The 13,716-nt window shown below is 36.4% G+C and overlaps 2 protein-coding genes across 9 annotated transcripts; one reads left to right on the forward strand and one right to left on the reverse strand.

Moving 5' to 3' along the window:
- Window positions 1-618: 618 nt before the first annotated feature.
- Window positions 619-9,468, reverse strand: LOC106132430 (serine/threonine-protein kinase grp). 7 transcript variants are annotated; one of them, XM_060947948.1, is made up of 10 exons: window positions 9,395-9,458; window positions 8,860-8,948; window positions 7,786-7,954; window positions 5,926-6,131; window positions 5,474-5,651; window positions 5,071-5,222; window positions 3,570-3,764; window positions 1,789-1,952; window positions 1,286-1,417; window positions 619-1,032 (listed from the first exon to the last, which is right to left on the reverse strand). In XM_060947948.1, exons 3-10 carry the CDS (start codon window positions 7,797-7,799, stop codon window positions 847-849), a joined length of 1,227 nt encoding a protein of 408 aa, XP_060803931.1. In that variant the 5' UTR covers window positions 7,800-7,954; window positions 8,860-8,948; window positions 9,395-9,458; the 3' UTR covers window positions 619-846. The 7 variants fall into 7 exon arrangements, with proteins under 7 accessions (XP_060803931.1, XP_060803932.1, XP_060803934.1 ...); XM_060947949.1 differs by having other exon boundaries at window positions 7,786-7,969; XM_060947951.1 differs by lacking the exon at window positions 9,395-9,458 and adding an exon at window positions 9,173-9,227.
- A 1,230-nt stretch (window positions 9,469-10,698) lies between these two features.
- On the forward strand, window positions 10,699-13,650 carry LOC106132292 (myosin-2 essential light chain). Of its 2 annotated transcripts, XM_013331656.2 has the most exons (5): window positions 10,699-10,854; window positions 10,929-10,956; window positions 11,412-11,593; window positions 12,391-12,537; window positions 12,902-13,650. In XM_013331656.2, the coding sequence occupies exons 1-5, from the start codon at window positions 10,852-10,854 to the stop codon at window positions 12,983-12,985; spliced, it is 444 nt and encodes a 147-aa protein (XP_013187110.1). In that variant the 5' UTR covers window positions 10,699-10,851; the 3' UTR covers window positions 12,986-13,650. The 2 variants fall into 2 exon arrangements, with proteins under 2 accessions (XP_013187110.1, XP_013187109.1); XM_013331655.2 differs by lacking the exons at window positions 10,699-10,854; window positions 10,929-10,956 and adding an exon at window positions 11,085-11,326.
- The last annotated feature ends 66 nt before the right edge of the window (window positions 13,651-13,716 follow it).

Raw genomic sequence — 13,716 nt, forward strand, 5'->3', positions numbered from 1 at the left:
TCCAGTTTCATTGTGATCAAGGGACGCAAAGAATAAAACAGTTTTAGAAGTCGAAAAAGACACCAGTATGCCTCGAAAAGTATAGAGCCAGTGTGACAATTTTTTTGTGGCCCACATGTATATTTAGTAAAATACACACACTTGTGGACCTTTATTCGGATCCGAGAAAGATTTTTGGCTGGCGTAATGTTTTTCGTCTTTCTAGCCGACACCACATTAAATGAAAATCTCGAAATCTACTGGATTTACTGTTTTCCAAATTTCATCATATTTACAACATGTTACTTACTAATTATCCAGTAACATTGCGTTTTGATATTCAGGATTTCTTGCTACCGTTTTGCACATAATACTAATAAAGTTAAAATTAGTTCCTGTATCGTTTAAGCTCTTCCTAGTTGTGCATATCAGTTGGTCCACGATAAAACCTGCTCCCTGGGAGATGTGAAATTCCATTCAATAATATAGCGGTACACGCGCGCAACCATATATAAATTAAAGACTTGTTCAGGTTTATACAAATATAGCTGGATATCAGCCTGCATCAAGAGGAATTGGCATCCTGGTTGATAGGTAAGCAGAGTCCCCAGTCAAGTAAATGTTAGAAAAAACAAGCTGTATTTTTCAATTAAATTTAATGAAAAATTACAATATCAAAACAGAATACCTTACATGCAAAAATCATCGTATTACTAAGATTGTCATAAATAAATCATTGGTCCCATATTACAGAGAGCGGCTGTATGCATATATTTGGACGCCACTTGAGTCTCGCTCGATCCTAGGACTTTTGTAGAATGTTAGACATAAGACTCAACCAGACTTGTAGAATGTCTAGGTCGTTTGTCAATCAGTGTCCATGAGTTGTGGAGGTGGCGCGGCTAACGGCTGCAAAGCTTCTCTTATCACTCGATATCGTCGTTTGAACTCCAAGCCGCAGCCGCGTGAGCGTCGGAACTCTAGCAGTGAACCTCCTTCGGTGGGCACCACCCAGGCACGTATGCGTAACTCGCCGTCGCATTCGATCGCCAGCTGTGGGCAAACGTTGTTCATGTTACAAAGAATTACTAAATATGTATTTTCAACCGTCCATAGAAATATACATTGTGACAAATCAGATTAGTGGCCAAATTTATTTTCACATTTCGTTACGATTGTTGAAAGTTGTTCGGATTTACCGGCACCAGGTTGGAGCCTATTTAAACTATCAAACCACCCGATAGAAAGTCACTATTAAATTAAGTTAGATACTTCAAAACAGTAGCTGTAAAAATAGGATACTCACGAGTTTAGGGTTGAGGTATCTCCACACATATCCCTTGTCACGCAGCGCGTCACACAGCGCGCTGAGCGCCTTAGCCTCGTCGCATTTCATCCACACGCGTGTCATCCGCCGCACAAGCCGCTGCATTATACTCTGTTCAAATAAAAGGTTTCTTTGTCTCAATTCAACACGTCTTTCGAGCAAATTTACAAAGCAAGTAAAAAGAAATGGCAGATATTGAAAAACCTTAACATTTTCAAACCTTTACTTCAATTTCTAGCTATCAATAATTGAATTTAATCAAATTTAACAAATATGGAGTAACTAGACTTACAAACCGTTTGAAAACACACACACATTATCTGCATATGTTGTTACATTTAGTTTTTCGATGAAATTAAGACTTAGAAAGACAGGGTGCTCTAGCCCATCATCTAAACGAAAAATAACTTTTTTCAAGTCCTTCCCTTCATTGATTCCTTCCATTTTACTAATTAAAACCTAATATGACAAGATTAACATACGGGCTGTGTAGCGGTGAGCCCGCTGTCTTGTGATAGCAGCAAGTCGTCAGCGGCGGCGGGCTGCGAGTGCGACAACAGCGCCTCCATGTCGGCGGCGGACGGCGACAACTCGCACACCGAGCTACGAGCAGGTTGCGATCGGCATATTCGGACGTTATCGGGCTCTGGAAAACATAGTGTTATTGTTTTGTTGCAATAATGCTACGACACAAAACGCTATTCATTTATTACTTTTTTCTGCAATCTCACCTGCGTAAATAACTAAAAACTAAAGGTATTGTTACTAAAGGTAGGTATTTATAAATATACAAACAAACTAAGTTTTCCTATGCTTGTCCTCGGACAATCAAATCGTGAAAGCATAACAAATAGGCAAACTTCAGCATTTATAATATTAAGTATACATTCAGTGAAAAAAGAACCAAAAGTGTATTATAAACATAAAAACTTTGATACTACTGATTCTTCACTGAAGTAAATATACATCTAGAATCAAGTCAATTATTAGATTCAGTCTTATAACAATATAATTCAAAGTAATATAACATTCAAATATAAATATGCAGAGATCGTGGCAAGTGGAAAGAGGTTGTCTCTGCCTACCCCTCCGGGAAAGAGGCGTGATTTTATGTACGTATGTATGTATGTATAACATTCAAACCTAATTGACTTTATACAATAACTTTTTGTTACTGTTGTATCAGTGAGGTCATTCAGTATGCAAATACAATATTTTGAGATTGACAGCAACAGTAATTTATTTATTTGTTTTCTAGTGAAATAAAACAGCATCAAAACTTCAGCTTTTTTAGCCTCATATGACAAATTGAATTTGACAGCATCTTTTTTTTAAAGAATAATCAAAATAAATGCAATGTGTAAAGATTACCCAACAGGAAGCATATTTCCTGTTCCTAAAACAAAAATCCAATTACAGACCAATAATTCAGTGTCTTGATCCATTCAATTTAAAATCTTTATTGCAAATCATAAAGTACATCAATTGAATTACAGTTACTGCTTAAAAATAGGTACAATATGATCAACATTTCCCAGCTTCTCTTCTCTGCTCCGAGTTCCAGTTGTAACGCGCGGCACAGTGCTTTGGTAATCTAGCTTTATGAGCTTTCGTAACGTCATGGAGCTAAATCGCCAAAGAGCCGAGCCGCGCGAGGCGACGTGAAGGCAGGCGAGGCGGCGACGAGGCGAGCCCGCGCCGTGCTGAGGCACGAGGCGCCTCTGAGACCGGCCACTCAGAGTCACCTAGTACCTGACACGGAGCGACGGCAGTGGACCGTAGCCAATCGATGTAGTTGACTTATCTTGCATTCACATTGGAATGGACAATACAAGAAGGACAATATCTCGATCTCTGATCCGAATTATTTTGTGGAGACATCTCTCTACAATTTGTTTATTTTTGCTGCATTTGACACAAACACAAAAACTGATAAGAACAGATTGTACAACATGATAAAAAACATTTAGAGACGACAAATCTGCTGTAGGATAAAATACAATATAATAAGTTTACACATTTTCTTTAAAATCTATTACGTCAGTGAGAAAAAATTTATTGATGTCCTAAATAGATTATTTCCTTGTAGTTAACAAAAAAAAATATATAGTATATAGTATAAATAAATATCCAAGTTTAATAGTCATGTCATGACCACAGCCACTGAAATGCAAGGTCTGTTGTTTGTTAGACAACCAGCAGGGTATGCCTTGTAACTCTTGGATACATTAATAATTATCTTCCATAAACAATAAACACTTACCATCGTGCTGCATCCAGGGATGCGCCAATAGCGCGTGCAGTGTGAGTCTTCTCTCAGGCAACGGGTCTAGCGCGCGTTGCATCAGCGCCCGCGCATTGCCACGAAGTTTGCTCCAAATACTGCTCGTGCTCACTTCACCAGCGCTCCAAGACACGAACCGGGCATCTGATGAATCCGCCCGCTGCCACGGCAATTCTGCAAGTTTTGTTGCTTAGTACTGTTCTCATCTACAAGTCCATTTACGAAAATTTACAAGGCACATGTCTTATATTCCCTCTATCCTTGATGTTAGCCACAAATAAGACAGTAAATCCCTCTTTATTACAAAATCATTCCTTCGGGTGAAGTTTTATACACAATTTACAGCTTACCTGGAAGAGATAGCTTTTAGTAATAAGGTCGCCTTGGGCTGCTTTTTATTGTGGTGCAATAAAGAGTTATTGCATTGTAAATTAAGTTCCTGAATAGACCCCATTAACAGCCGCCAAACCAACAGCACAAGTTGAGAACCAAGTCAAATCTTTGCATGGACTTAGTAAGGGACGAATAAAAACATACATACATATAGTCACCTCTATATCCCTTGCGGGGTAGACGGACCCAACAGTCTCGAAAATACTATAAGGCTATGTCCACTCCAAGAGCAATAAAACTGACGTCGCGTATTCAATCAAATGCGTAAAAACCTAGTCAATTCACCTAGTAAGTGGATCCTGAAGCATATGCAGATAAGGTTGCAACTAGGAACACTCAAACAATAGGTATCTTTTTCTTCTATTAATAAAATGCTATAAATAGGATGCATGAAAAAAATGGAAAAGCTTGTAAAGGCAAGTCCTGGACGACCCTAGACCGATGAGCGCAGGGATCATGTCGAATGGAAATATGTCTCTGTCTACTGCTCCAAAAGAGAAAAGTCATATGTGTATGTAAAACATAGGAGATATTCTATGAATACTTTTGACGCTTCTCTTATATTCTTCATAGTGTGACGAAGTTCGCGCCGTGGCTAGTAACTTCGGTACCATAACTTTAGGGATTACAAACGCCTACAGCTAGGATACCAAAGATACAGGCACGCAGCAAGTGCACTGACATATTTTCTATCTCCCTTTTCTTCAAAATGTTCTTGTCTCTGATCCTACAATGGAGGCAAATTATTCAAGCAGCATTCATAGCCAATTTTTAACGAGTCTTCTGGGTCGCGATTCCAGTCATCACAAGTAAATGCTCCATGTGCTCACAGGCTTTGTGATGCCATGTTGTACTTGATACCACAGGTATCAAAAATTAATGGTGTCACAACCGTCAGTTGCAATGTCACATTCAGCAGTACTAACCACTTCTTCCGCTCCTCGTTCATTGCTATCAACGAGTGTAATGTAATCATACAGATAACCCTTGAAAGAGATCTTATAAAGCTATGTATTATTTGTTGTAACCGTTTCTGTGCAATTTCTGTGCAATAAAGATAATATCTTTATCAAACAAACAAACTTACCACCGGCCAACATGGCGAGCAGCACAACGGCCGCGGCCCAGAGGTCTGCGGGCGGCGCCCGGTACGGCCGGCGCGCGGCGCGCAGCACCTCGGGCGCGGCGTACGGCACGGTGCCGCACACGCGCGACAGCAGCCGCTCGCGGGACCCGTGCCTGGGGCCACACTTGAATCATATAACACCTTTAGTTGTTCCATCTTTGATCATAATCAGCTATTGTCCCTATTGATAGAATTTCTTTAATTGGATTTTTTTTAAAATAGCATTTATTTAAGTGGTTTGTATTGTATTGTATAAAGATACAGACAGACACGACAACCACACAAAAAGCATCAGAAAAATAAGGAAATGAATGAGATGTACCTAACTAGTAAGAGAGCAAAAATTAAAATTATTCTAGTTTACCTGAACAATGTAGCCATTCCAAAGTCCGATATTTTGAGGAGGTCGTTGTGGTCAAGTAGCAAGTTTTCCGGCTTGATGTCGCGATGAGCCACGCCTCTTCCGTGCAAGTACTGCAGACCTTCCAGCAGCTGGCCCCAGTAGCGACGGGCCATTGTAGTGTTCATGCCAACGTCAGGCTCTGTTATGAACATTTATGGATTAATATTAGGAAAATGTCTAGAAGTTGTCTTTCCTGACTGTTACGTTTGCTGTTATTCTGTCAGTTTGTTACGCTATCATGACAAAACCGCTGGCCCGATTTTGATGAAATTTCATATGCTTATAATATAAAAATTGGATTAAGCGTTACAACTGAGACCAGGAACATTAAGATCTGCACTAAAACCATCTGAAAAGATGGCCATGACGTTTATAACCCTAAAATATGCTTTCATATGTTAAATATTTCTCACCAATTTTATCAAAAAGTTCGCCGCCCTGCGCGTATTCCAGAAACATATAGTGTTGGTCCCGATGCGTCCGTTCTCCGAGACAGCGCAGTACGTGCGGGTGTCGCAGAGCGCGGTGCAGGGCTGCCTCGCGAGCTGCGTCTGCGCCGCCTTTCAGCACCTTCAGCGCTACTGCGGCACCGCTCCGCGAGTGTACTAGTAGACGCACCCTAGTGACGACAACAACAGACTATATAGCACACTAAAACTTAGCACTAAAAGTATGACATCTCTCTTTAGGGATGATTTAAAGAGGAAGCTCTACCATTTCAAAATATAATATTCAAAGTATGAAATCATCCTTATACACTGATCACCCTGCATCTTCTTCCTATTATTAATTTGGTTTGTATTTCATTATCAGCTAAATATGTACAATTTATTATTTTTTTTGTGAAAATTTTTATTTCTTTTTGAACTAGGCTTTTATCTCAATGATCTTGTAGAGATAATGGTTGCTTTGATTGGGCAACTGCCGAAATAAATAAACAAACCTATCAAATCAAAAACCTCATAAGAAGTCTGATATACATTTGACATAAAACAAAACAATCTGACAAATCTATTTTTCGGCAAGGCGAGTAGGCGGGGCGGGGAAGGCGTGAAAATTTAGTTAAAAACTTTTCTATAGGAAATAAAGTTGTTCACGAGGCGTCGTCGGCGGCGCGACGGTGCCAGTGACCGCGTGAGGTGGTTAAACTTTCAAGGATGCGCCGGTCGCGCTACATCCATTTTTTCCCCCGAATTGCAGCGAGATCTAGTTCCGTGTCTCGTCTATGAAAATGGCGGGCCGTCGTCTTAGGCGTCGCAGAATGGTTTGGCGCCATTGGACGCTGCGCCGTGACGTCTTGGGGAGATCTTAACTCTACTACTCCTACTAACTCTGGCGGCATGGCTATGTTTTCTTTTTGTTAAAATGTTTAATAGCGATCGAAATGATGGGAATAAAACTTTAAAAACTGTCGACCAAAAATAAACAAAATACTAATAAGAAAAAGGTTCACGAGATCATTCTGATCATTAATTACTTGCCAACACTTGACTGTGGCATTAAATACATATAAATATGTAGTTGTATTTAAAATGCATTTAATGCCACAGTCAAGTGTTGGCAAGTAATTAATCTTTATCTTTCTTTATTTTCTCTTCCTAATTAATGATCAGAATGATCTCGTGAACCTTATAATATTTTAAATACAACTATTTAACTATATATACATATATAAATATTTGTTGTATTTAAAATGAAGTCCAAAATAGGTACCTATCTACCTATTGATATACAGAAATATACATTAGGATACATACATTAGGATTTTTATCATATTTTTAATTTTCAGGTTTTGAATTTTATAAACTTAAGTTTCAGCCTTAATTTCGAAAAACCCTAACATTTCATTTCTACCCTTGGTAGGTAGGTATATCTTTCTTTTATTGCTTTAAGTAGCATGTCTTTCTAGTCTTCCCAAGACTATTGGCTATGTTTGATGTGATAGGTTTATGTTTGTAAAAGCTCAATATTCAATACATAGTTAGTTTCTCCCTTAAATATTGTATGTATAAGAACATGCAATTCACATAACAATTCCAGTCAATTAGGAGAGAAGGAATCTTGTCAGAATTAAAATGTAATTTTAAAAAATTAAATTTATATTGTTTGGGGTTACATGCAAATCTATTAATGTCAATTATTTCTCAATATTAATATATTACAAACAAATGTGTGTAAATTTTTCAGCAAGTGATTAATTTAATATTTACATACACACATAAAAAACACATCTTTTCCAAAGGGATAGGGATAAACTAAATTTTTTCACTTGCCATGATCTCTGCATATCTTCTTCGCTTCAACCACATTCATAACTCTCTTCATGCAAGCTCTGCAGGTTCGGATACTCTTGACCAGATTTAATGTTTTGTTATTATAATTGAATTTTGTTTGTCCTCAAGAACTTGGATATCAAATAATACCATTGAACAGATAGTCTATCTGCAATTAGTGATACTGAAATGTATTATTTTTTTATACCATAACTAAAGACCACTATAATATTTTTCCAAAATAACAACATAAATAGGTTCATCATACATTACATACTAATATCATAAATAAGAAAGTTTTTAAGGATGTGTGTTTGTTGCTTTCTCATGCAAAACCTACTGAATAAATTTTGATGAAATTTGGTTCAAGATTTTTGGAATAACATAGAAGCCCCAGCAGTTTTCCAACATAGAAAATATATCTAGTAGATAGAAGGCCTCTGGGATATGGAAACTTAAATGTTCTTGAGGATTTTTCAATAAATATAAATGTTCAAGTAAAAGCTAACTTAAATTTACCACTTACCCTCAAGACTTAAAAAGTAAACAAATTTATATATTAGTACAGATAGTAGGGATTTATTTAATTAAATATATTACTGCTATGATCCTATAGTTTCAAAAGGTCAAGGGCCTGCAGGAGATTTACTAAATAAAAATATTGAAGTTATTGGCAGATGTATTTAATAATTAACTCCACATGTCCTATCCATTCTTTCTTTTTAAATGAAAATAAAAGGGTATTTCTGGATTGTTATATTATACAAAATCACACATGTTTGAAAAATATTATTTCTTTCTTATTATGAATATGATCTTTAAAACTATATCATTACCTACTTAAACCATCATATTAAAAACCAGTATAAAATACTTATTAAGAGAAATAAATAATATTATTTATACAGTGTATATAATGTAGGTAGGTAGGATACCCATTGTTGATGGAATCAATAAAAACTGTAATAAATAAAGAGCAGTCCCTGACCTAAGGACCTAAAGCCTAGTGGAAAATGGTGGTAACTGGGAACATTCAAAGACAACTAATAAAATAATAATAGAATGATAACTTACTCTCCATAAGCACCTTCGCCAAGAACTTGTGCTACCAACCAGCCTTCCACAAACTCGCCGCCTGCCGAGGCCATAGTCATCGGCTATTCCTGAAAAAAAATGCGATATAATCACCTTGTTCATGTCTACTTCCCCGAAGCCGGCAGCACCGGTCGCCGCCCAACAACCACGCCGATAGATCGAGCATTCGCCGATAATGCTGACGTCTAACTTTCTTGATTTAATAAAATCAGAAAATATATAAAAATAAAAGAGTCGTTCTCTGAATGAACACGCATATAAGTACGAAATCGAAAGAATACAAAGCACTTACTAAATTATAACATTTTGAAATGGCGGAAGGCACGTGGAGATTCATGAACAAAGCGAACGCCGATGTCTGTTCAGCCATCATTTTTATTGTCCGATGGAACTTACCCTCAGAAGGTCGACGCATCGGTCGGTTATTATATTGAGTTTATGAAATATTACTATGTATCATAAATATAACAACAAAAGTGAAATGCTAACTAAATTGATTAGAATTTGCACTAACCTTCTCAAAATGCACAGCACCATTTTGCCATTTTCTTCTTCCTTCACAACGTTCCTTTCCGATGTACCTGTCTATGTATTCGATTCTAAAAAGAACGTTCCGTTTCATCATTTCTGTCTGTGACATTAATATCTGTGGTCTGTGACTCTGCGCGATAGAGACCAATGAAGGCGCCTACTCACGTTGCAATTTGTCCCCGACGAAAAGTTACTTCATATTATATGACTCGTACACAGCTAGCCATTTCTGTTGCTAACTTTAAGACTTTTGCCCTCAGATTTGGCTTGTAGTATTAAAAGGGAAATTCCATACCATAGGCATACCAGTTAGGTGCAGCTAGCTCTTATATTCATTTTTATTTTACTCTTTATTTTTAAAATTAGCGACGCGTCGAAGCTTCTTTCGAGTAGCATTTTAGATAATTAGCCTTCCTCAGAAAACCAACATTTAAAAGAAACAGGAACAAAATCCGTCTACAACTTGAGAAAATAGGAGGGACTTTATAATAATATGTAAGAAGTTGTGATAGTGCTGAAGTGGTGATGAAGTGATAGTGACAGAAAATATATTATCATGCTACCTAAATCTAAAAATCAGTCTTCGAAATATGCCACTGGACTTTTCTAGTAAAATAATTTTTCTACGAATGATTGACAAGAAATGATTTTATTATTTATTTTACGTCTCCGTTTTGGAAATTGATAAACTTACCGAAATCACGCGTATTGAAATGTTAAGCAAGTGATTGACAAAGTGCGAAAGTTTTTTAATAGGATAACGTCATCTAAACTTCTGCTGCTGAGATGAATCTAACAAATAAAATAATAATTCCAATTTATACAATAAACTTGTTCGTTGTATTCCTAAAAGGAATGTGAAAATTTGTGAAAATAAAGAATTAAATAAAAATAAAGCTATTTATTAAAGGATACGTACAACGAACGTGACGACAGTACGGAACTCATTGTGTGCGATTCCAAAACGCACTTGGCCGGTTTTTTTGTTTAGTCTCACAATGAGGCGTGTAAAACTCACCCACATTTAATTTATGTTTTTATTTAGGTATCTAGTAGCACCCGAATTGTCAAGACAAATCGAAAGATACCTCATACATTATAATCCACCAAGCCGTTTAGGCTGTAGCAGGAAACATAGAAATTCACATATGTTACCCTTTTTCTGTCGTATTATATTTCTTTATCGGATAAAAATTCCACCACTATCTAGCTGAAGAGTCCATTGGATCGTGCTGTGTTTTTTCATGAAAAACGTTTCAACGGGCACCTTAACCAAACTAGAAATATCGATGACAATTTGATGTCAACGTCAAAATTTCTAATGTATGTCAAAACAACATTACTCTCAAAAAAAGTACCTACCTACTAACTTACCTACCTACTAAATACATACAAAATAAGCAAATTTCATTAACCGTAAATCAGGAAACTTAATTTATAATGGTAAGTCAATATACTTTTTTCCTTCCCATTTCAATATTTGTCCACTTTTAAGCAATATTTTGATTTTGTTTCAGGCTGGATATTCCGAGGACCAGTTGGCAGGTAAATATTTGTAATTCTATTTTAAATTAATGATACACAGTCTCTTTTTTCTGAAAAAATTTGAACTTAAGCCCGCGGCTTTCAGACAGTTGTGAAATCTTATCATATCAGAGCATTTACTGTGCAGTCGCACGCACAAGTCGTCAAGGTGTGTCGCGAAGTGACTCATGTCAATCAACGTGTTTACCGAAAGCGGTGGCTATTGCAAGCGCCCTAGTTTCCTTATTTGGCCCTGTTTTAAAGCTATTCTGGTGGTGGGTCAGCAACATCGGCCTCGCTTCGCGGCGCTCGGTCGCAGTTCACCGCCGATCACCTTTCGATATGTTTGCGTACGAACCACCTACTAAACTTAAACTTACCTGTGTTGAAGGTGTGCATTGTTTCTGTTTATTTAGTATCAACTTATATTATTCCATACTTCTGTTACAACATTGTTGTAATTTTTTATATTTCAGAGTTTCAGGAGGCATTTCAACTATTTGACTCACGCGGAGATGGCAAGATTCATGTGGCCCAAATTGGAGATGCGCTTAGGGCTCTTGGACAGAATCCTACTGAATCTGATGTGAAGAAGTGCACTCTTCACTTAAAACCTGATGAAAGGATATCCTTTGAAGTTTTTCTTCCCATTTACCAAGTAATGTGCCTGTCATTAAATTTTTCATTTTGCTTTGGTGTTATTTGACAGTTCTATAATTAAAGAAAAAACACATCAAATTCAATTTTATTGGTAAAGGTCATCAGGTTAATGAAATATTTTTCTGATTCTTAATTTATATAGCTTAGAAAGCACAATTTTACTTACATACTTATTGACCCAGATTAGATGTACATTACTGACTTTAAAAAAATACTTAGAATGTATTTTTTTATTTGGTCTTGTTGGTAATATTAATAATGCTGGATAATATGTTTCAAGCTATGTATGACAACTTATAATTTAGGTCACTTGACAATCTGAATCGCAATTCCATCTTTAAGCCTCACTGGTAAATATGACCCTTGAGTATTATGGTTTATGGTTGTACTCCTTGAGGCATAATGACAGATGTTTTTGTGTATATAAATTAATAACTCATTTTATAGTGTAGTTTATGTTACCATTTGTTAGCTTAAGATCTTTCATACAACATAAATAAGACTAATACTTCACTTTTAATTTTATTTTGATATTTCAAACAGTTACAAAATATGTTTTAAAAACTTAACATAATCAAATGATTACGTAATGATAAAACCCACAACATTATTCACAGTCTTGTTTTTTCAAAAACGTTCCACTACATATGTGAATTTTTTTTGTGAATTACAAAGTTGAAAGAAAGATGTAACGGAAATTGTGATATAATAATATGGATCTAACAAGACTAAAGAAAATTATTATGAATGATGCTAAATGATACATTTACAGTTTTTTAATGTTTTGTGATGCAGGCAATTTCCAAAGCTAGAAGTGGAGACACAGCAAATGACTTCATAGAGGGGCTGCGTCATTTTGACAAAGATGGGAATGGCTTTATCTCATCTGCAGAGCTGCGCCACTTGTTGTCTACATTGGGGGAGAAACTGAGTGATGATGAGGTCAGTTAAATTATAGCAGATTAGTGTAAACTATGGAGTAGAATTCAAAGCTATCCATAAGTTTCGTATGAAGCAACTTGGATAAATTTTAGCTAATGAAGCCATATAAACAACAATGAACATCAGATGACAGACTCTGTAAAAAAACCATGTCAAATCTTGTCAATAGAATTGAAATTTCTTGGTTGATGGTCCAACCTCTAAAGCCACACTGCTAGGTATGCAACTGAGAACACTCCGATGATAGTAAAATACGAAGTCTATGAATGCAGCAAATAACGTAGACAATTTGTTTTATCATTTGAGTCATTTGAATTGTTTATGAAATCATTCCAATCACTAAAATAGGGTGTTATTTGTTTAGGTGGAGCAGCTGTTGCAAGGGCAGGAGGATTCCCAGGGCAACATTAACTACGAGAACTTTGTTCACCTTATCATGCAGGGCTGAAGGTCACCAAACCCCGCCCCCCCTTTACGCATTTATCTTAATCTGGCATTTGTGTGCCTGACAAATTTTACCTTATGATTCCCATTTAATGTATTCCAAATTTGTAATAAGTACTTATTAAGAATAGCTTAGTGATATTAATATAGACAATACATTGCATTATCCATTACAAATCGTCATTGAATCTCTTTCGCAAATACAGTTTTAGCTATCTGATCTATATTCTGTACTTTGAAATTGTTTACAGTGCCGTGTGGTTCCCGGCACCAATCCAAAAAATAATAGGACCACTCCATCTCTTTCCCATGGATGTCGTAAAAGGCGACTAAGGGATAGGCTTACAAACTTGAGATTCTTTTTTAGGCGATAGGCTAGCAACTTGTCACTATTCGAATCTCAATTCTATCTTAAAGCCAAATAGCTGAACGTGGCCTATCAGTCCGCTCAGGACTGTTGGCTCTGTCTACCCCGTAAGGGATATAGACGTGATTATATGTATGTATGTATGTATGAAATTGTTTACTCAGAAAGTTTCAAAGTAGAGTTTTTTAGAATTAAAGATCTATTCGATAGTATTTGAAATGGATAATACAGATAAAATATACATAAAAGTGGATTTAAGGGGTAATACCTTTTTGAAATAAATTATATTATTAATAATTAAATGAATTTTATTATTTATATTTTAAGGTTTTAGGTAATAAGAAAGAACAACTTATAATATTGCGACA

The sequence above is a fragment of the Amyelois transitella genome, chromosome 14 (assembly GCF_032362555.1).
Source record: "Amyelois transitella isolate CPQ chromosome 14, ilAmyTran1.1, whole genome shotgun sequence".
Taxonomy (NCBI): Eukaryota; Metazoa; Arthropoda; class Insecta; order Lepidoptera; family Pyralidae; genus Amyelois; species Amyelois transitella.

What these genes read in the sequence shown, in the direction of transcription:
- LOC106132430 (XM_013331841.2), bottom strand. Translation starts at nt 8,939, where the DNA reads ATGACTATGGCCTCGGCAGGCGGCGAGTTTGTGGAAGGCTGGTTGGTA. An exon ending in GCTCGCCATGTTGGCCGGTG is followed by an intron (nt 3,765 to 5,070) that starts GTAAGTTTGTTT and finishes CAAAACTTGCAG; the next exon opens with AATTGCCGTGGCAGCGGGCG. An exon ending in GATACCTCAACCCTAAACTC is followed by an intron (nt 1,033 to 1,285) that starts GTGAGTATCCTA and finishes GTTTGCCCACAG; the next exon opens with CTGGCGATCGAATGCGACGG.
- LOC106132292 (XM_013331655.2), top strand. Translation starts at nt 11,278, where the DNA reads ATGTTTGCGTACGAACCACCTACTAAACTTAAACTTACCTGTGTTGAA. An exon ending in TAAACTTACCTGTGTTGAAG is followed by an intron (nt 11,327 to 11,411) that starts GTGTGCATTGTT and finishes TTTATATTTCAG; the next exon opens with AGTTTCAGGAGGCATTTCAA. An exon ending in TTTTTCTTCCCATTTACCAA is followed by an intron (nt 11,594 to 12,390) that starts GTAATGTGCCTG and finishes TTTGTGATGCAG; the next exon opens with GCAATTTCCAAAGCTAGAAG.